This window comes from Peromyscus leucopus, chromosome 10 (assembly GCF_004664715.2).
Source record: "Peromyscus leucopus breed LL Stock chromosome 10, UCI_PerLeu_2.1, whole genome shotgun sequence".
NCBI lineage: Eukaryota > Metazoa > Chordata > Mammalia > Rodentia > Cricetidae > Peromyscus > Peromyscus leucopus.
In genome coordinates this window covers 63,840,373-63,863,055 of record NC_051071.1, presented here as the reverse complement: position 1 = coordinate 63,863,055, position 22,683 = coordinate 63,840,373, and the positions used below count along the sequence as shown (strand labels likewise).

Genomic DNA, 22,683 nt, shown 5'->3' with positions numbered 1-22,683 from the left:
CGGGGCGCTGGAGGCCGAGCTGGCCACGCCCCCTGGGGGAAGCGCGCGCCGCCGCAGTAGCGAGAACCTAGCCCGCGGGGAAGGAGGAGGCAGTAGTGAGAGGTTCTGAAGCCTGCTAGAGAGGAGCGGACAGCTGGTTGGCGCTGGGACCACGCCGCGGCAGCAGGTCCCTCCACGTGCTCTCGGCGGCGCCATGGAACTGGAGGAGTTGGGGATCCGTGAGGAATGTGGCGTGTTCGGATGCATCGCTTCTGGAGAGTGGCCCACGCAGCTGGATGTGCCGCATGTGATCACTCTGGGACTCGTGGGGCTGCAGCACCGGTGAGCAACAGGATGAGGGGTGGGGGTGGAGTGGCCAGTCTTTTGCACAGCTCCGCGAGCCGCTTCTCAGCTCAGGAGCTATGGACACCGCAGGACTAGGAGGCTGGATCTCGCGGATCAGGCAGGACCAGTACCTGCTCAGGGCACACTGACCCAGTGGGGGTGGGGTACACCTTGCCTCATAGACATTAACCTAGCCTGTCGTGTTCCTCGCTAAACTAAATGCCCTTTACTGGTTAACTCCAAGAATGTGCACCTCTCCTGCGGGTTTGTTAGGCTCGAGTTTGCTTACACTAGCCGGGTTGGGAAGGAATCCTTCAGATCTCCTTGAACCTAGAACTGTTCTTGAGATAAGCTTCTGTAAGGTGGTGGCTGGTAAAGGTCCTCCAACATTTTTAGTTTTTTTGCGGGTGGCCTCCAGCTTGCAGAATCTTTGTTTGCAAGGGCAGAGCTATTGAGCAGATTGTCAGCCTGAAAGCAGTTATAGGTTTGGGGGTTATGAGTTTGAAAGTAGTTACAGCTATGGGAATTTGGGGAATCCAGAGTTCAGATCCAGGGAAATAGGACTAGTACATATCCCAAACGAGTCATAGTAGTAGTAGATTTCAAGTACGTTAACTCAAATCATAGGTCGAAGATTGATTGGTAAAGTTTTAATATAATAAATGAAAATAGTAAGAGCCAATAGCGAACTCCCTTCTTTAATGGGGGAGAGGAGTAGTGCTTGATGTCAAGATACATATTGACTTGGAAAAATTGGGATATGCCTTCGAAGTAAACAAAACAAAAAAGCCTTTGCTTCCATAATCTTTTGGTTTTTTACCACCTGACTTAACTGGCAGTAGAAGGAAATTATACAAACTAGGAGTTGCATGTCTCCCCAAAGTATCACAACGTTTCAAAAGACAATACAGTAGCGACAACTTCTAGAACACACCTGGGCAATAATATCAGCAATGTGGGTGCCACATGGATAAATGCATTCCTAATGATTACCGTTCCCTTGCCAAACTTAACTTAGAAGTAGTCTTTTTGTTTTTTTCTCAGCCCCAAATCTTTGTTTTGAGTTTAGCATTCTGTTACTCCTTGTTTACTAAAAAGCATCTGGGAGCGGGTGGTGGTGGTGGGACACACCTTTAAATCCCAGCACTGGGGAGGCAGAGGAGGCGGATCTCTGTGAGTTTAAGGCCAGCCTGGTCTACAGAGCAGGTTCTAGGACAGCCAGGGCTACACAGAGAAACTCTGTCTTTTAAAAAAAAGCATCTAGGATGAATCAGTACAATTTTTTTTTTTTTACTTTGAGTAGCTGTCTTGAATGAGTTGACCTTGTAATAGAGTTCTCATTTTTAAAAATGCACAAACTGAGCATGTTCAATTTACGTATTTAGAACGGGTGGTGGTGGTGGTGGTGGTGAAGGTTCACGCCTTTAATCCTAGCACTCAGGAGGCAGAGGTAGGCAAATCTCTGAGTTCAAGGCCAGCCTGGGCTTCAGACCTAGTTCTAGGAAAGGTTCCAAAGCTACGCAGAGAAACGCTGTCTCAAAAACAAAACAAAAAAGAAATACACACACACACACACACACACACACACACACACACACACACACATACACACCCATGTAACAACAATTAATGAAAAAGAAGGGGTATGTAGGAGGATTTGGAGGGTAGAAGGGAAAGGGGGGCTGATATAATTATGTTATAATCTTAAAAAAATGGTTGAGAGCTGGGAATGTGCTCAATGGTAGAACACTTGCCTAGGTTCAGTCCTTAGTACTTAAAAAAAAAAAATCCAAAGAGAAATTGAAGTCTGCTTGTGTGATTCTGAAGAGCAGTAGTCTCTAACACTGTTAGATGATATTTTGAATGCCATTAGGAGCAGTGGGAATGGCCCTAGAGAATGCTAGACAGTGGATGAAAGCGAGGCCATCTTTTTCCTAACTGCGCCGTTTTGGTCCGTTGCTCAGAAAGCTTCCCTCAGCCTTCATTTTTCATTTGTGTCTGTAGCTCTTCAAATGCGCAGCTGAGGGAAAGTCAGCTTTTTCAGAACTGGACTTGCCAAATGCGGCAGCACACGCCGCTAATCCCCCAGCACTGGAGAGGCAAACAGATCTCTTGAGTTTGAGGCCACATAGCAAGTTCCAGGCCAGCCAGAGAGACGGGGGGAACCCTGTCTCAAGACAACTTGATCTAGTTACATGCCCTATGTTGTGTTTGCTCTAGTTGCTCTTCTATGAAGGAACTGTGAGATTAGATAATGTAAGGACGATAAAGATAAGTGGTATCAATGGGTTGTATTATATAGTGGAGAGTGTAATCTCAGCGTTGGCAAAAACAGGAGTCTCGCTACCAAGGGAGGGAGAGAGGAAGGGAGGAATTGCTTTATTAGGGTGGCTATTTAATTAAACCAAGCAAGTCTTTGTTAGGAGACTAGTGTTGAAAATAGGACTGTGGTATTTCTTTTTCTGCTTTTGATCAGCAACGATAAGCTAGTTTCTGGGGGTTTACATGCACTAGAGAACAACTTATGATTTTTCTTGACTAAGAATGACATCATTAAGGTTTACCTAGTTCTCACTACAGATCCTAGGCAAAGCAAAATTTTAAATTAGTGAAAGGTTCTTACTTTGGTAGAATTGATATTAATTGGAAAATGAGTGGAGCACCCTTATGTTTAGAAGATATAATAATTGCCCACTTACCCTAAAATAGCAGATCAGGGTCAAAGAAAGATTAAGAATATGTTTTGAGGGAAGGCTTGCTCAGGATTGTACAAGGGCCTCGCATTGGCTAAGCACACACTGTTCCACCAAGTTACACACCCAGCCCAAGAGCTGATGTATGTATGGCATTGAACATGGGAATATTAAAACCTGAAACCTAGAAAGGTGGCCATAGGTAGATATATAGTATAATTATAGACACTATTTCTTCATAAGAGGGGTAGTTTATTGTAGAAGCCTCCAATTTTACTTATCACATGAGGATGTACTCAAATAAATTGAAAACATCAGGTCTGGTAGTTTGTAGAGTTCTGAACAAACTAGACGTCTCTAGTAGATGACTTTTCTCTTTAAGTCATCCTCATATCTTATGGAGAGTAGAATGGGCTGGACCTATTTAAAATTCCATAAAAGGAATTACTAGACACATGCCATGAACCCTTGCTTAAAGATTCATTGTATAGTGTGGATATGGTTTATCCTCCAAAGGTTTGTGTGTGGGAAGTGGCCCTCAGTGTGGCAGTACTCTACTGGTATCTTTTGTTTGTTTGTTTTCGAGACGAGGTTTCTCTGTGTAGCTTTGTGCCTGTCCTGGATCTCGCTCTGTAGACCAGGCTGGCCTTGAACTCACAAAGATCCACTTGGTTCTGCCTCTCAAGTGCTGGGATTAAAGGCGTGAGCCACCACTGCCCGGCTCTACTGGTATATTTTAAGAGATGGGAGCCAGAGGCAGGCGGATCTCTGAGTTCAGGGCCAGCCTGGTGTGCAGGGGTAATTCCAGGACAGCCAGGGGTACACAGAAACTCTTGTCTTGAAAAGCCAAAAAGAAAAGAGAGAGAGAGAGAGAAAGTTTGCAGGAAGGTGAGTGGCTGGGTAGTGTGGGTTAATGGTGGTCTCCCTGCGTTAGTTCTCTGAGAGCAAGTTGTTATTATAAGAGTGAGCCTGACCCTTGAATTCTTTTGGCATTCTGTCCAACTATGCTTTCCCTCTTTTCCTCCCTCCTCATTAATCTTGACCCTTACCATGGAGTCATCCACAAGTTCAAGGTCTGATTGGTCTGCAGAGTGAGTTCCAGGATAGCCAAGGCTACACAGAGAAACCCTGTCTCAAAAAACCAAAAGAAAACCAAAACCAAAAAAGTACAAAATACCTTGCCTGATGTATTTTGTTATAGTAACTGAAAATAGATGGTGAATTTCGTTAGATAGGAGATGCGTGTGCCCTATGTCAGTGAGTTATCAAGGCCCCAGGACAGGAATCAAAATCAACAACTAAGAGATATTTTCAGACTTCTAAAAACTTCTGAAGTTTACCTGATGAAGTTGAGGGTCCTGTTGGAAGATACATTCTGTAGAATCTTCCAGTTCTGTTTTAAGCTTTCAGGAAACTGATTTATTTATAATGATCTCAGGAGAAGTTTTCTTGAGAGATGTAGACACTGGTTCAGCACCAGCACCAGAAAAGCACCCAGTAGGGAAAAACAGCCCCCGTGGGAAGCAGTATATTGAGGAACACAGTAGGAGCTTCTCGGGGACCTTGTTGGGGGTTCCAGAGAAAGGTTGGTGATATTAACCATGAAGATGAAACACCGGCTTCGTCTTGGGCAATTCTCATAACCCTCTAGGTGTGTTTTCTCATAGCTTGGCTACACCTAAGTATTTAATTGTAAAGTTCTAGTGTTGAGATGTAGTTGGTTCAGAATGATGCTTTTACGCTGTTAAGCCAGCGGCAATTTCTCTTCCGTAAGGGATTCACTGGAGGTTAGGGGGGGGAGGGACAACTCATCTGACCTACATTTTATAAATAAAAAAAGGAATAGATTTTCACCTGACTTGAGTTGAAAGAGTTGGGAAGTGGGGGTCGGGATCAAGTTTCCTCTTCTCCAGTACTGTTGCACGGCCCTTCAGCTCGGGGATATATACTCCAAGAAGTGCATCATTGGGCTGTTTTGTCGCTGTGCTCATCACAGCTCTTAACATACACTCTTGTCCAGGTCGGTCACTCAACAGAGTGTTTGGAGCCAATCAAGAGACTTGGTAAACATTAGACGTAGGAGGCTGCTGCCCGGGTAACACAGCCTGGTTGTTTTACATCACGGAGCCTTTTTATAAATAGCAGGGCACTAACATAATGATGAAAAGTACAGCCTATAGCAAACTACAGGAACTAGTAACATTGTAGTCGGCTACCATTACCGGGTGTTATATACTTAATTTTAGCAGCCCGGGGGTCCAGCCCTCAGAGCCACTACCCAGGGTAACTTCAGAGAATGCCTCTCAGGAGCGAAGATTGAAAGATTTCTATAATAATTTCACACCCACTGGCAAAGTGGTCTTACTCTATTGTACTCTTTACTGTTCCGTGTTCTTATTTCTTCTTCCTCTTTTTTCTTCTCTTTATTCTACCCATTACAAATTCCCAAGCCTATATATAGCCATTCATTAACAACTTGTTAGTAATAAAAAAAAAAAAAACTACAAAGCAAACTCTCAGGGACAAGTATTCTTTGTGTATGTAATAAAGAGTCACGTGGCAAAAGCTTGGTTAGTTTAATTAGTGACTCACATAGATGCAGGTTATAAAAGTTTGACTCGTCTCTTAAAGGGATAGTTACAAGGCTTACAAAAGGAAGAAACTGAACCAATGAGACGTCTAAGGAAGAGGCAAACTACCCACGTGTGCTATATCACATTTCTTAAGTGTGATTAATAATGTCCAGATAGGGTTAGTCAGTTAATAGCCTTTTCCTAATAATCACCTGAATCTCAGGACCTAAACAGTCTACTGAACCTAAAATCTTGCATTAAAAACTGATGTGGAAGTATATGCAAAGTGTTAATAATTAATTGCTTTTTGAATCAGAGTGGGGAGGGGCCGCTGGAGGAAGCTTAGCGCAACACAGGTGCTGTTGATCTCTGAAGGACTTTGGTATAGTAAGGCCGGATACCTGCAGTATCGCCTAGTTTGCCATAAATCTTCTGAAGGTCTTCGATCCAACAAGGCTAGACACCTGCCCTTCCGCTCTGTGAAAGTTTGTCTGGCTAGTTTGCCCTGTCAGTGGCTAAAGACGGAGCACAGACCTCTAACCGTCACACGGAACAATAGAGCTAGTTATGAAGCACATTTTAGTATGTTTCTGTTCATCACAATTCAACAGTTAAATGAGAAGTCGTCTCCTAGACCATCCACAAAATATGTGTGCCCATAAGATTGAGATGTAATCGTGAGATTACATGTGCACATTACATGAAAATGCATGCATGGTAAATGGGGAGATATTATAGCTATTATTGCACAAGAAATTACAGATGGAAGCATCAGTTTTCAGAGTCAGTGATCCGTTAGCCTTGCTCGACAGGTTACCCCATCACAGAAGGATTCCTCTGGTGGGTTGACATCTGAGTTATCAATTGCTATAAGCTGTATTTGCCTCACGGCCCGCAATAGCTCGTAACAACCACTCCTGACACTGATATTTTAGTTCTTGTTTTACATACTTCTGCTGTGTAGCCCAGGCTGGCCTTGAAATTGTGATCCTTCTACCTTAGCTTCCTGGGTGCTAGCCTAGTAATATGCTATATTTAGATTTGGGTGATGGTCACATGAGTGTGCTGTCTAAGTAGGAGCAGAGGGAGACTAGAACACAGCTTTTCTGCTCTTCAGTCCTGAGTACTTTGCTGTATATAGTCAGCCATCTGTCTATATGCATTCTGTATCCATGGTTTCAACCCATAAATACTGGAAGTATTTTTTTTTTTTTAACTAAACTTTTGCTGCAAGCCACAGGAAAATGCAATGGAATTCAGCTACTATCACAAAAGCTACTACTTGGAAAGGTTAAGGACTTTTCTGAAGGTCAAGCTGTGGCATAAGAAGTCTTGGTGATATTTTAGCTTTTATATATATTAGCCGATTCCTGCAATGATTTTCTTGCATGCTATGTATGCTTCCAAGAACTCATAACAGTGTGTTTTATCTGAAATACCTATCAAGCATCCAAAATTAAGCTCAGACCCTCCTTTCTTATATAGCCTTAGCAAGTATTTATACTAACATTATAGACTCCTAACATTTACCTAACCACCCCTAGAAATGTAGTTTGACACATAAATTCCCTTTTTCTGATTTATTAACAGATTGTAGCTCTTAGTTGACCTCCTCCTTTACCACTCCCCTTTTAGGTTGTTAAAGCCTGACATTCACTGCCTGAGGAAAACTCTTGTCTACCTTTATGACCCTGTAAGAATTCAAGTCTGATGACCTTGCTTTAGCTAGAGCACTGCTATTGCATGGATATATAACTGCACCTCAGAGACTGAGGAGGATTTTGACTGGAGAACTAGATGGAAAGCTAGAAGAATGAGATGGAAGATGAGGAAGAGCCAGATGGGGAAGAACGAGATGAGAAAGACCAAGATGGGGCAGAACTGAGATGAGAGAATTAAGATAGAACATAGAGGGGACAGCAGATAAAGGTAGAGGAAAATCAGACAAGAAAGGAACTAGGCATGAGAACAGAACAGACCTGTAGCTGTGTAGATAGGATTTTATCCCAGAGGAATAAAGTAGACAGTCGAAAGAGCTCGATGTACTTAGATTCTTTTCCTGAAAGTTATTCACGCCATTCATAGCTTCTCTTCTGGGCCCCTGGAAAGAAGATTAAGGCTGGACCATAATAATATTTGAGGCATTTTCTTATATACAGTGTAACTATTTGATAGCAGTTATTGTATTAGATATTATCAGCAATCAAGAGATGGTTTAAAATATATAAGAGGGTGCGTGTAGCTTATATACAAATGCTATACCTTTTTATGTAAGGAACTTGAATGTCTGCATATTTAGGTTTCTTTTCTATATTGCATCAAAGTATCTGGTTGGCTCACGTTTTTTTGTTTGTTTGTTTGGTTTTGGTTTTTTGTTTTGCTTTTTAAGACAGGGTCTCTCTCTGTCCCAGGCTGGCCTGGAGCTGTACTTCATCTCACAACAGTCTTCTCTCAGCCTCTGAAGGAATGAGTTGTCAAGTCTGGATTGCTGGTTCATTCCAGAATTTTAATTTGCATAATTCTAGAAGGGCTTCAGAGTTTAGCCTGTCTTCAGACTTATTAAAACAGTACACCCATTATTATCTTCCTTTGGAGAAAACCAAATTTTACAGCTTACTAATTTGTGGGGCCTTTTCTTTTTATATAACTAAGTGTAATTTAAAGGGATGCAGTTATTGCAGTCACCTGACTGGGAATGTGTCCAGTTGCTTACTTTTAGAGTTCCTCTTCCTCTTAATGAGCGGCGAACTAATTTCCCAGCATTCTCTACTCTCAAATAGTTCACAGTGTATTTAGTCTAATTTGTCAGGGACAGGGCTAAATATCTCTGTTATCAGGAAAAAGCAACAAGTTTTTCACAGAAAAAAAAAACCTTGGCATTTCTCAGGCTCTTACTGTATTCACTGCTTTTTCCTTGTTACTCACAGTTCCTTGGCTTTCAAAATAACCTTCAGATAACTCTTAAACAAGAGAATTAATATGTAGCACATGATGGTATATGTTAGTATATCAAACTAGGAATACTTAAATGATTAGAGAAATTAAGCATGAATTGACAAATTACTATTTTGGTCAGGACTTAGAAAAAATTGAAGTTAGAAATGTGTTTTCAAATAGTAAATTACAGTTGGTTGAGTAAATAATAATGGTGTATGGATTTTATTTTTAGGAGATTTTTTTTTTTCCCTGATAAATGCAAAGAGGAAAGTTCTTACAGTTTTGTTAAGGTCATGGCCGGGCATGGAACAGTTCTCGGGGGCCTGCTTCTTCGGATCCAGTCAGTTTCTTCATAAAAATCTCGATTTTCTTTGAAAGTTGACATTTTTCTTATGTAAAACTCCATATTCATTTTTTAAATTCTTTTTGGTTTTTCGAGACAGGGTTTCTCTATGTAGCTTTGGCGTCTTTCCTGGAACTCTCTGTAGGCCAGGCTGGCCTTGAACTCACAGAGATCCTCCTGCCTCTGCCTCCCAAGTGCTGGGATTAAAGGCGTGCACCAATACGGCCCCTCTCCTACCATATTCTATACCAACTTAGGTATGATAAGGAAGTTCTGAGGTAATATACAATGGAGATCTAGCTTCCCACTACTTAAGGTAGCATAGATTAAACTGAAAATACCAAAAGAACACTTGAAATCCAGCCCCCCAGACCCTGTATCTGACCTGCTAATCCTTTGAAGTGTCTTCCGGGGTAGTGTTCATAGTATTTTCCTCTGTTAGGAAACAGAGGAATGGTTTAAGTTTAATCTGTTCTTGCAATCGAAGGTTGTGCTGAGCCACTTTGGGGCAAGCTTCTGTCCTCCAAAACATGACCTTGAGACTAAGAACATTGACATCTTCAACCTCACTTTTAGAGGGCCGTGTGGGAATTGCCTCCTTCAGCATCTTCCAGTATTTCGACTTGACCTCCCAAAGGTGGCGTACTGAATTTGGGACCAGGGTAGTGTTCTCAGACCGTAACTAAGAATATTCCTTACTGCAGAGAGTATGAAGAAAGAGGACCGCTTTAGTGGCTTTTGCAGTTTTCCTGTTGAAACAGTAGTCTGTGTTCACCCAGAAGGGTTTGACTAGGCAGATTCTCAACCATAGATATTTAAAGGAAGTGCTAGTCTTAAGCCCAGTAAATATCATGGGTTTATCTGGTGTGCTGGTACATGTATGAGATGTTGGCAAGTCAGTCAGTTCTTTACACCACGGGTGAAGTACTGTCCTGGGATGACATTCTGAGTTAAGTGTCGAAGTGTCTGCTAATAGTTTCTTTATCTTGGTTACGTTTCCCTATACTTGGGGCATTATTTTAAAAATAGTGCACTGTGTGTGAGCCGGCTTTCTGGAGCCCTGAATGCAGCGGAGAGGAGCTGGGTCCTGCCTCAACTGAATGTACCAGGCTTTGCTGACTCCCTGTCGGAGGCCTTGCCCTTTTGGAGGAGAGGGTTGGGGAGGAAGGCTGGAGGGGAATGGGAAGAGGGATGAGAGGGGAATCTGTGGTTAGTATGTAAAATGAATAAAAGTTTTTCTTAAATTAAAAAATAAATAAAAATATTGCAGCATGTAATGAAGTATCTTGAGCAATATAGCTGTTTATAAAATTGATTTTAATAATTCTTTTTTGAGATAAGGTCTCTCTATGTAGCCCTGGGTGTCCTGCAATTCTCTGTGTACACCAGTTCTTGCCTCAAACTCACAGAGCTTCATCTGCCTCTGCCTCCTGAGAACTGGAATTAAAGGCATGTGCCACCTTACCTGTAACTTAAAAATGATTTATATTAATAAGCCAGTGAGGCAAAATGTAGTTAGGAAGCCTGTAAATAGATGTACTAGTAGGTATGAGGAGAACCACTGCAGACCAGAGCCCAGCACTTCTTGTTAACAAGAACTATTTGCACAGTGAGACCAAGATGAAGTTTAGATTGTGGCAAAATCAAGACCTCATGATAGGCTGCCTTCTGGAGTCATGTAGGGCCACTGAGTGAAATGCAGTGACTTTGTCATAGGGTCTCCCTATGTAACCTTGACTGGCCTGGAGCTTGCTGTGTAGACTGTGTTGGTCTTGAACTCAGAGATCCACCTGCGTCTGCCTCTCAAGTGCTGGGAATAAAAGCATGCCACCCTGCAATCCCCATTCTTAGTAATTATGTTGTGTAAAATTGACATGAGTTCTGAACCATTGCCCCTAGGGATTATATAGGGTTGGAATCCTATACCCCTCTGGTTATGATATTTTTTGCCATAGATCAATATGTAACTTTTCCCCCCCTCTTTTTCTAGACAGAATTTCTCTGTGTAATCTTGGCTGTACTGGAACTCCCTCTGCAGACCAGATTGGCTTTGAACTCACAGAGATCCTCCTGTCTCTACCTCCCAAGTGCTGGGATTAAAGGCATGTGCCTCCACAGCCTGACTTCAATATATTACTCTTTTTTGTTTGTTTTTGTTTTTCAAGACAGGGTTTCTCTGTAGTTTTGGTGCCTGCCCTGGATCTCTCTCTGTAGACCAGGCTGCCCTCAAACTCAGAGATCCACCTGGCTCGGCCTCCCGAGTGCTGGGATTAAAGGCGTGCGCCACCGCCGCCCGCTCAATATGTAACTCTTAAGTGTGTTCCTGCTTAATGTAATGAATTCATTAACATTGAATTCGCTGCCAACAGTGACTGTAAGTCACGCCTGAATGAAGGTTATCTGATGTCTTTTCTCCCTAAGATTCAGCAAAGCTCCTGACTCTTAGAAGCCCTAGATAGTGTGGTAGCACAGCACTCAGAGCATTGTTCAAATAAAAGTCACCCCCAAGTGTACAAAAATGTGGAAAAACATGGTGGTGCATGCCGCTTGGGTGGCAGCGGGTGGATCAGAAGTCCAAGGTCATCCTTAGTTACATAGGGAGATAGAGGCTAGTTTGAGCTACGTCAAACCCTCTATAAACAAACAATTAATTAGAGCCTGTACACTGGAAAATGTACTTGTTTTTCAAGTGTTAATGAAGTAATCTTACCTCAGGAACATAGTTTAGAAACTACATTGACTTCTCAAGTATATTTCAACTTTTTTATTAATGTTTTTCCAGCTTAGGTTCATGGCATTTCATTTTTATTCTGTTAATACTCCTGGAAAGACCAATATTTGAGGAAGGAATTCTCTGGGGCATATGTATGTGGGTGTTCATTTTTCAGTGTGAGAATACAATCATCAAAGCTAGAAATTTAAGATAAAACAAAACAAAAATACACAACCACCCTTGTTTTACACTATGATAGCTAAAATGAAGGCAAAGTCTTACGCTATCTGACATGAACTGGGAATGCCTGTGTCAGGATATTGCAGATAGCAAAGGATCCTTGAAAACACTCCAAGAGTTGATTTTCCCATTGCAGACGTAGTAAGTAATGACCAGCTGTACCCGCCTACTGTACCAAAGCTACAAATGTGCCGGGCGGTGGTGGCGCACGCCTTTAATCCCAGCACTTGGAGGCAGAGCCAGGCGGATCTCTGAGTTTGAGGCAACCTGGTCTACAGAGTGAGATCCAGGACAGGCACCAAAGCTACATAGAGAAACCCTGTCTCAAAAAAACAAAAACAAAAACAAAAAGCTACATATGCTAGTGCAGTAAATGGTTTCACGGGCTTTTTGAAGAAAAGTAAGTATCTTTTCCCATCAATGAAAAACTTAAGTTTAAAATTTTCTTTTAAGTATAAAGGCTCAGACAAGAAAGAAAATACTATTCTGGGATATTTATTGAAGGCAATTGCTGGAGGTTATCTTGGTAAAACAGTGGGTTTAACAAATGCCTGGTGTACAGCAGCCAAGGGGGATGGGAGGAGAGGGATTACTCAGCGATGCTTAAGAGTGAATCCTCATCTCAAAATTTGCTCTGTTTTAGGGCCAGCTAATTTTCAGACCTCGTGGAAATTTGGGCATCTGTTTAAATCACTGTAACTGGGTAGATTATTTTAAAGATTCTGTTGGGAAGGTGAAATGGTTCCATCACTGGAAAACATTTATACCCCAGAGAATTGAGAACAGGTTCAACATAAAGTCAGATCCTTGCTGAGGATAAACAGTGTGCAAGCTCCTTTATAAAACTTAAACACATGACCGTATGACCTAGCAGTTCCACCCTGTAACCCCCCAGAAGAATCAGAAGCAGGAGCCCAGACATTTGTGTGCTCCTGTTCATAGCAACATTTTAAAAAATAGCCAAAAGGCAGAAAGAACCCAAATGATCGTTGACAGGTGAATAGCTATGCAGATTGTGACACAGATTTATCCTAGAACATACACGAACCTGGAAGACAGTATGCTAAATGAATTAAGAGATAAATCATTATGCAATACCGTATACATGAATAATCACACTGATGAAAACAAAGGACAGTGGTTATCACACAGAAAGGAGAATGGGGAGTCACTCCTTAACGGATACAGATATTTCAGTTTGAGAGGGTAAAGAGTTCTGGAGCTAGAGTGGACGTGGTTGCATGGAGGTGTGAATATACTAATGCCACTGGCTGCACTGGAAATGGTTATTTTATATTTGGGGTATTTTTCCACAATGGAAGAAAAGGCTTTTACCATAACAAAGTACTCGTGAGAACCAAAACAGAGGAGCTGGAGAGATGGCTCAGAGGTTAAAAACACTGACTGCTCTTCTAGAGATTCTGAGTTGAGATCCCAGCAACCACAGGGTGGCTCACAGCCATCTATAATAGGATCTGATACCCTCTTCTGGCATGTAGGTACATATGCAAAGCACTCATAGAAAAATATAAATAAAAAAATCAAAAAGAGCCAAAACAGAAGCAGCTCAAGGGCTGGAGAGATGGCTCAGCGGTTAAGAGCACTGGCTGCTCTTCCAGAGGACCTGAGTTCAATTCCCAGCAACCACATGGTGGCTCACAACCGTCTGTAATGAGATCTGATGCCCTCTTCTGGCCTGCAGTCATACATGCTGTATACATAATGAATAAATCTTTAAAAAAAAAAAAAAGGAAAAAAAAAGAAACAGCTCAAATATCCATCAACCAATGAATGAAAAATATAGTATATCCATAAGACAATATTATTCAACCACAAAAGAAAATTGGAATACTGATCTGGCTGCAGTGTGAATGAAATTAAAAAAAAAAACAAAAAACATTTATTTATGCCGAGCATGGTAGCACATGCCTTTGATCCCAGCACTTGGGAGGAAGAGGCAGACAGATCTCTGTGAGTTCAAGGCCAGCCTGGTCTACAGAATGAGTTCCAGGATAGACTCCAAAGCTACACAGAGAAACCCTATCTCGAAAAAGAAAAAAAAAATTATGTATGCCTGCATACCAGAAGAGGGCACCAGATCTCATTACAGATGGTTGTGAGCACCATGTGGTTGCTGGGAATTGAACTCAGGACCTCTGGAAGAGCAGCCAGTGCTCTTAACCTCTGAGCCATCTCGCCAGCCCTGTGAAAGAAATTTGAAAACATGATTCTAAGTAAAAGAAGCCAGGCACAAAGGACCACGTGGTATGATACTATTTATGTGACATTCCTGGAGTGGTTGCTAGGGCTGGTCAGGATGTTCTGAAATTAGATACTTGTGATTGGTGTGACTTTGAATATATGAAATGTTCTGCGCATGCAACAACCGATATGCCCTCTGCTGGCCATCTCAGTGCTAATTTTAATTAGAGGTTAGTGCCATTTTTAATGCAAGGCATTTTAGTGCAGCCAAAAGTTTTAGAGTTAGTCTCAGGTGAACAATGTGGCCTTTCACTTGTGTGTTTTTTTTTTTTTAGCTTGAACATCTGAGTAACCTTCAAACGAGATCCATTTTCCTCATGCAGCATCTGTTCAGTGTACCTGATTTCACCCCTCCAACTCAGAATTGACCCATGACTGTCCTTTAAATAGCCATGGCTTGAAAGAGCACAATATACCAGGGAATTCCAACCATAGAAATGGCAGCTGAGACTGGAGGTGAATCGAGTCAGTTTTGTTTCCTCTCTTGTCTGTGCTTCAAACCCAGGAGGAAAAACAAATCATTCATTTAGATCCAAAGACATGGTAATTGTGATGGCCATTCCATTTTACTAGTGTAACAGGAAGAGACTGGGAGCTTCTGAGTGTGGCGGCCTCACTGTGATTTCCCAACCCCAACTATCATTGAGGAGACTTAAGAATGAATGTAGGTTCTTGGCTGGAGAGATGGCTTAGAGGTTAAGAGCACTGACTGCTCTTCCAAAGGACCCAGGTTCAATTCCCAGCAACCATATGGCAGCTCACAATTTTCTGTAACTCCAGTTCCAGAAGATCCCTCACCCTCAAACATACATGCAGGCAAAACACCAACGCACATAAAATAAAAATAAATGTAAAAACAAACAAACAAAAAAAGGATGTAGGTGCTGACTGACCTGATTGGAACCTGCTGAAATCCAGTGGTTCTCAACCTTCCTCATGCCCCACCTCAGGACCTCATCGAAACGCAATCTCCAAAGCCATTCCCACAAAGACCATCACTCTGGGAGTTAGGGCTCCAGTTCATGAATTTCCTGGGAGCTGGGCAAGGCATAATGAAGTTTATCTATAGTGATACCCTACAGTAATATTTTGTCTTACACGCGAAAAGCAGGGTATCATTTTACCTGTGTCAGGACTTGGTTTGACGTTAGAAAAGCTGTCTTCTGATTTACTGGGTCATCCTTAGGGACTTCTCCAGCAGCGACTGCAGGAACATAAGGAGATACATAGTTTTTATTTTTTTATTCCCTCCCTTTCAGAATTTCACCTTAAAGTCACTAATGCTCCGTGATTGTTTGCTTTTAGATTCCTCACCTTTAAGCATCATTAGGTCATTAGCAGGTATTGATAATGTGTTCATTTCTAAGCCTTCTGACATAGTCTCCATCTACCCCTTCCAGCACCGACATATCACTGTACAGCCTGTGGGCAACTTTATCAGTAGATGCCTTGTGTTTTATTTTTTTTTAAAGAATTATTTATTTATTATGTATACAGAAGAGGGTGCCAGATCTCATTACAGATGGTTGTGAGCCACCATGTGGGTGCTGGGAACTGAACTCAGGACCTCTGGAAGAGCAGTCAGTGCTCTTAACCTCTGAGCCATCTCTCCAGCCCCTTACGTTTTATTTTTAATGCGAATAGCTGCATACATAGCTAACACACTTGGTTTTCTACTTCCTTAGGGTTGCCTCATTTAAATCACAAATCAAATCTGGAGAAAAGTGTACAGTAGAGGTCTTTAGGACCACCTTGCCTGAGCCTCCCATTTTAGGCAACAGTCTATGTACTTGGCTGCTTCCAGGTTCCATCCATCCTCTGAGAGACTGACTTAGAAGTTGCCTCCTGACCCCTGGTCCAGAACTCATTCAGTTAATTTTATGTTACTTGTGTGTGTGTGCATTGTTTCAGCTGCATTGATTTTTAAAGAGCTTTGTGATCTTTCATAGAAGACTTACCCACCTCTAAGGATTTCTTTGGTGCCATTTTTAGATTTACTGTGTTGTGTAGTTGTCATGGAATCTTGCCTTAACTTCTGTGATCTGAAATTGCATATTGGCTTTGAAAATTTTATCTATTTTAAGATTTGTTCTGAAAAATCCTACTTTCTTTCTTCCTTTGTAATTATGTAAAAGAATTTTTTTTTGCATTTTAAAGGAGAACAGTATGCATTAACTCTATTTCATTATCAATTCAGCAACTAGTTAATATAATAACACTTACTAAGGGGCCTACCTCACGGTTCAGTGGGTAAGTGGTATGCAAGCCTGCTAACTAAATTCACTCCCAGGAGCCCTTGTGAAGACAGAAAGAGAAGACAAATTCCATCGTTGTTCTCTGACCTCCACATGTGCCCTGGGACACATGCCCCCCCCAACCCCCATGTAGCATATATTCAACATAATAATTTAAATAAGTGACATTTAACGAAACCCAGTTAACTCAGATTGTATTGTCTTACGCAGCTGAACCCCTTATGATGTGATGACATGATAAAAGCACCTCCCCTCCCCTCCCTACCTGTCTGGTCAGCTTCCATTTCTACATGTTCATTCTCCATCTTGGAATTCATGCTTTTGTGATTTTTTTCTGTTTTGTTATTTCCCAGACATAGCATTCAACTCAGTGAAACATTTCATATTCCTAGTCATGCCGAGCGAGGCCTCGGCTACTCTCACAGCCTTGTATTCGTGTTTCAGATTTTCGGACTTTGTTCTGCGATGCTCCCAGTCTCTCTATTCCAGTTTTCTGAAGCCTGCTCGCAGTTTGTTCAGATGTCTTTTCATGTCTCACTGTTCCTTCTAGCTGCTGTTGTATAGTTTTTTCTGACCATGTGCCTGTCAGAGCCCAGACTTCTGGTGTAGTCCGGTGTTTTCCTCCTTCATTTGCTACCGTTGGAAATAGAGTTGAATTATTAGGGGTTTCCATTATTGATGTACAGATATCTGCATCCACTGGAGAGAGAAGAACGTATATGGATTGCATACGTCAGACAAGATACATAAGCAGATACTGTATTATTAAGTCACTTCTCCATAGGGATGGGCTGTTCTCTTAAGGTACAGAAATGAGCTAGCTAGCTTCAGTAAGGGTTTGAAGTTAATTAAAACATGCATGGCTTCATGTGGATTTACTTTTCGATGTAAATTTGTCTTGTTAGACCCCTAGAAAGCTGCTGTGGGCATGTTTGTTATTGTGTATAAGCTTAGCTCTGACATTTCTTACCTGGAATAAAGAGTAAAGCTTAGAACCTACAAAACCAGTATTTCTAGGAAACCTGCATTTTATTGAAGAAATGATGTGACTCAGAAATGATTATTTTTCTGTATAGATGGGTAAAGAGGGAGAAATCATTAATCCTAAGTCTCTATCAGAGAACAAAATGTCTATTTTTCTTACATTTGCTTTCCAACCTGAAAGTAGATCGGTGTCAGTATGTTTTGGCCTGTCCTATACCCAGTTCACTGTCTGATGCAAGAGGTCTACACTAAGAGTCCCCGAGATAGGGTCCTTGTGATCTGGTGGTGCTGGTGTTTGCTTGGGAGACAGATTTCTCCCGCTGAACTAAGGAGGAGAGAATTGGATTGGCGTAACTGATAATTCCTGTAGATTCGGACACATTTTATAACAGAGTGGTATCATTTAGATTAAATAGTCATGTGCAGAGGGCTGGTGAGATGAGTGGGTAGAGAGACTTGCCACCAAGCCTGAGACCTGTTTGAGCATCTCGACCCATGAGGTAGGAGAGAACCAGTGTCTCAACACTAAAACGGTTTAAATCCCATTTAACAGGTAATTGAGACTAAGTTGCAGGTAAGGAATATTCCAGGCTTAGATTTAAAATTCTAAAATCTAAATTTAGATTTAAAATTCTGCTTTAGAGAACCAAGAGGGCCAGGTGGTGATGGCACACGCCGTTAATCCCACTCAAGGCAGAGGCAGGCAGGTCTTTGAGTTTAAGGCCAGCCTGGTCCACAGATCGAGTTCTGGGACAGCCAGAGCTTACACAGAAATCCTGTCGCAAAAAAAAAAAATCAGAAAGAGTTGGGGAGAGAGAGAGAAAAGCAAGGGGAAGATGATGAGGCCCACAGACAGGTCCCTTAACTTTACTAGGACTCAGTAAAGAAGGATAGAATTTTCTAGTTCTTACCTGGTTTTATGTTCGCAGAAAAGGGCCCAGTGTAAACTGTCAGTGAAACAAGAAAAGCTCTTGTGGTCATTTGTAGTGTGAATCATAAAGTTGAACAGAGGCCACCCTCCCAGAGGTTTGAGGCTGGAAGCCTTACTGTTCACAGAAACAAATGAGTGGGCTCTTGGCCCCTGTTGGAGTATGGTCCAGACTGATTTCATTTAAAACACGAGGCTTACATGAGATGCCGTCGACGTGAGTAGTCAGTTATAGAAGTAAGTCTAAAGATGTTGCCTACTGAGTAAGTAAGTGTCAAAGTGTCAGCTGTGGGGTCAGGGTCAGAGTTCAATTCCTAGTCCTGCAAAAGAAAAAAGAAAGATAGAGGAAGGGAGGAAAGGAAGGAATTGTCCTACACACCGTTATAAACAAGTGTGTCCAACCTGCAAGAGGTTAACTGAGAAAGGACTAGCGGTGTGAGGAAGGATGTAGCTCAGTGGTAGCGCTGGCCCAGCAAAGCCAAGGCCGTTCATTCCTCAGAACTGAACAAGGTGGAGGCGGGGGAGGAAGGGAGAGACAGAGAGAGATACATTGGCGTTGGTAGGTTTTAGAAGTTAGTTTTTCCCTAAAACAAGCAAGTAGCAAAAGGGAAAAGCGGAGATTTCACAGCCGCACTCGACGCTCGTATCTGAGAGGTGGCACCCGGTACCATCCCTTCCTGGTTCACCAAATTCTCTTGCTGGATCCCTAGCTGTGGAGCCTGGCTCTGTGTGCAGATGCTTGACCACGATAAGAGACAATGACGTAGTCCACAAAGACGTGGGAAGTGAGCTACTTACAGTTTTGACCAAAGCTGGAGAGAAGTCTGTCTGTTGACCTTGCCTGTGGCCTGTAGCAGTGACCCGACTGATCGAAAAGATGAAATAAACATAGGTAGATCTTTATCCCAGAAGGTGGATATATTCTGGTATCCAAGGCTCTGGCAGCCAGCCTGTTTTCATTCCTAGCATTCAATTTCCTGGAGGAACCCTAATTCCTGGGGGCTCCATTCCAGAATTTAGTGTCTTTGTTTATACATTTGGGAAGGTGAGAATATTAGAAATTTCTGTCTTGTTGGGGGCTATATGAAACACATAACTGGACAGCATTTTTGATACATTCTAAAATTAAGTCCTAAAGTATCTTTCAAACTTATCCATATTTCAAAGCCACATCAACCATAGTTGGTACAGCAATTAGTGTCATTTTAATGTGCTTTTACTTTATTTGAGATGTAAGAAGTGATGGTATTGAACCTCCTTTTGAAATCCATCCATACCTTGTGCAAAAAGGTATGTTGGATTTTTTTTTAATCTTGATATTTCAGGCTGTATTTATCACATATACTCAGAAATTGTAAATGAAGTGAAAACAAAAGAATGGCATTTTTCTTTTTACCTTCGGTAATCTCTCGGGCGGTACTTGAGCCCAGGGTTGCCAGGTACCTGCTGTTGCCATCCTCCTCCTCCTCTGTTAATTATGTGGTGGGTTCATCCTGCAGGATTGCATCCAAATCATAGAAGAACTTCATAGTTCTAGAGCTGTCTCCTGAGTTGTGGGCATGTTTAACTGTCCTGCATTCATACTTGAGATTTTTATACTTTGCACGACACTGTTTCCAATCTCTGCATACACCTAGTGATTGCAACCTTACATTGTAGCAATGTAAATAAATATTCCTTTATTTCTCAGTGTTCCACAAAGTTGTTTTCCTATATTTCTTTCTTCCCAGACACTTAGTAAAGCTTTAACCTCCTCCTCCTCGGTCCAGTGCTGTCCAGCTCCACCCTCCGTGTCGAAAGTGACCTGGAAATGATTCGCTATTTCTAGCTAACATTTTGTTTCCTAGGAAACCAGAAGGGTGGTTGTAGTAAGCTCCCAAGAGCTTGACAGGATGTAGTTTAACTGGTTCAAGCTGCCTAAAGGAGTAATTTTAAGAAGGTGCCAAAGAAGCAGGCTTGCTGGTTAAATACCCTGGATCTAAATGATTGCTAATCTTACTTGTTTGGGCTTTAGGGAAAAAAAATTACCCTTGGAGTAAAGGGAATGAAAACTATTTTGATGTATTTTTTTTTCCTTATATAATTTTTGGCTTCACTAAAAGTGTTTTTTTAATGACTTGGAAATGGTTGGCAGTGTCTTTGGGATTCCTTTGTTAAGGTTTATAGCATCACTTTGTGTTGAAGTGATAGCTTATTGGTAAGGGTATTTGTTATTGCAGGGGAAGGACCCAGGTTCTGTTCCCAGCACCCATGGCAGCTCACAAATGTCTGTAACTCCAGTTCCAGGGGATCCAACACCCTCCTCTGGCCTCTGTAGAGGCATCCATGTTGTGCACCTACATTCATGCAGGCAACACATCCATGTGCAGAAAATAAAAATGTAACTTAAAGACCATTGTTTCACGTTGGGGTGATGGGGCACACCTTTAATCCAGTATTAACTCTCTTGAGTTTGAGGCCATCCTGGCATACACAGCAAGCTCCGGAGCAGCCTAGACTACGTAGAGAGATCCTGTTGCCAAACAAATGGGGGCAGGGTTATTGGAGAAAGATTCAAAGTGTGAAAAGCAAAAGACATAAATATGAATGGGCGTGCTGAAGAGCACCTGCACTCCCAGCTGGTGAGCACCTGCAATCCCCGAGGTGTGCTCATATGTGCTGATGTGCACCTGTAATCCCAGGAAGCTCGCTGATTTAACAGATGATCCATTTCTTTGCTCACAGGGGTCAGGAGAGCGCTGGTATTGTAACCAGTGATGGGAGTTCAGTGCCTACATTCAGGGTGCATAAGGTAAGTTTGAGCATTCAAAACTGATGATGTTAGAGATAACTGTGGCCAGCCGGTCATTAGTATCTGGGCAGGGTAGCCGGGCGTTGGTGGCGCACGCCTTTAATCCCAGCACTCGGGAGGCAGAGCCAGGCGGATCTCTGTGAGTTCGAGGCCAGCCTGGGCTACCAAGTGAGCTCCAGGAAAGGCGCAAAACTACGCAGAGAAACCCTGTCTCAAAACAAACAAACAAACAAAAAATATCTGGGCAGGGGGTAGTCACGTGGTGCGCATCTTTAATGCCAGGACTTGGGATGCGGAAGCAGGTGAATCTCTGAGTTTGAGTTTAGTTTGTTCTATATAGTGAGTTTCAGGCCAGACTGGACTACATAGTAAGACCCTGTGTTCTAAATAAATAAGTTAGTAAATAAATAAAGTGTGGGGATATGAATAAAACTGCAGCTAGAAGCAATTAGATAAGTCTACTAAGAAGATTTATGGATCAGCCATCTAAAAGACTCTTGGGTCAGTCTATCTACTTCCAACTTTGTGTCCTCACACTTGTCAAATTAGGATGGATTTCTTTCCCAGTGATCTTTTGCTAGACCAGCTCATTCACGCCAGGGGGTTATCTATTTAAATATTTTTAAGAAGCCTTGTTTTTTTTTTTAAATGCCAATTCCAGTTAATATTTGACAGATTTCATTGTCTAGTAGTAAAATCTTATTGCTGACTATCTGTCTGTCCTTAACATTTCCTAATTAAGAGTGTCATAAGATACAAGTGTCGATGCTGTGGCAGTCCTAAACACTAAACTGCTCACTTGGAAATGAATTTAATGTGACCGTCCGGAGTCCAGTTTAAAAAGTGAATTCATTTGATTCCTGGTGCACAGAGAAGAACGGGAAACCGCTGTCTAGTTGGGATTGCCCAAGCGTAGTCTTGTCACTAGCAATACCGGTTTCCGTTTTTCTCCTGACATCTACTTTTGCTTTGACTTCTCAAGGGAATGGGTCTTGTAAATCATGTTTTTACTGAAGACAATTTGAAGAAATTATACGTCTCAAATCTTGGAATCGGTCACACGCGCTACGCCACGACGGGAAAGTGCGAGCTGGAAAATTGTCAGCCGTTTGTTGTGGAAACTCTTCACGGGAAAATAGCCGTGGCACATAACGGGGAACTGGTAAATGCAGCTCGCTTAAGGAAAAAGGTAAGTTGTTGTTTACGGGCGCAGCGGGTGTTAGGATGGTTATTGAAAAGACATTGGAGAGCTCGGAAAGGGCCTCTTCTAACTATTGCCGCCTGTTACCTCGGTTCCAGAAGCCATTGCATCAGAATTGCCCGGCATGCTTGCTCTAATTCCAGATTCTGGTACTCCCCAGGTGACTGGAAGCAGTACCACTTCAGTGCTGTGATTTGGAATGTTGTTTATGTTGTCAGCAGCATGAGGAATTACTGTAAACATCCCCTTATAATGTTGTCCTATGTTGGTGAGAGAGAAAAACCAAGCCATTGATCCCTGTGTCCAAACTCAGCACTGCATAATTCTAATGCATAATGCTATGACCAGACATTCTTTTTTTTTTTTTTTTGGTATTTTGAGGCAGGATTTCTTTGTGTAGCTTTGAAACCTGTCCTAAAACTGACTCTATAGACAGGCT

At 42.1% G+C, this 22,683-nt stretch overlaps 1 protein-coding gene across 1 annotated transcript in view; it reads left to right on the top strand.

Annotated features, from left to right (window-relative positions):
* Positions 1 to 23: 23 nt before the first annotated feature.
* Ppat (phosphoribosyl pyrophosphate amidotransferase) overlaps positions 24 to 22,683 on the top strand; it is a 39,934-nt gene continuing 17,274 nt past the window's right edge. Inside the window, exons 1-3 of the mRNA XM_028855493.2 lie at positions 24 to 321; positions 20,977 to 21,043; positions 22,026 to 22,232. Of these exons, the coding sequence (XP_028711326.1) occupies positions 194 to 321; positions 20,977 to 21,043; positions 22,026 to 22,232 (402 nt within the window). The 5' untranslated portion in view covers positions 24 to 193. The remainder of the gene's footprint in view (positions 322 to 20,976; positions 21,044 to 22,025; positions 22,233 to 22,683) is intronic.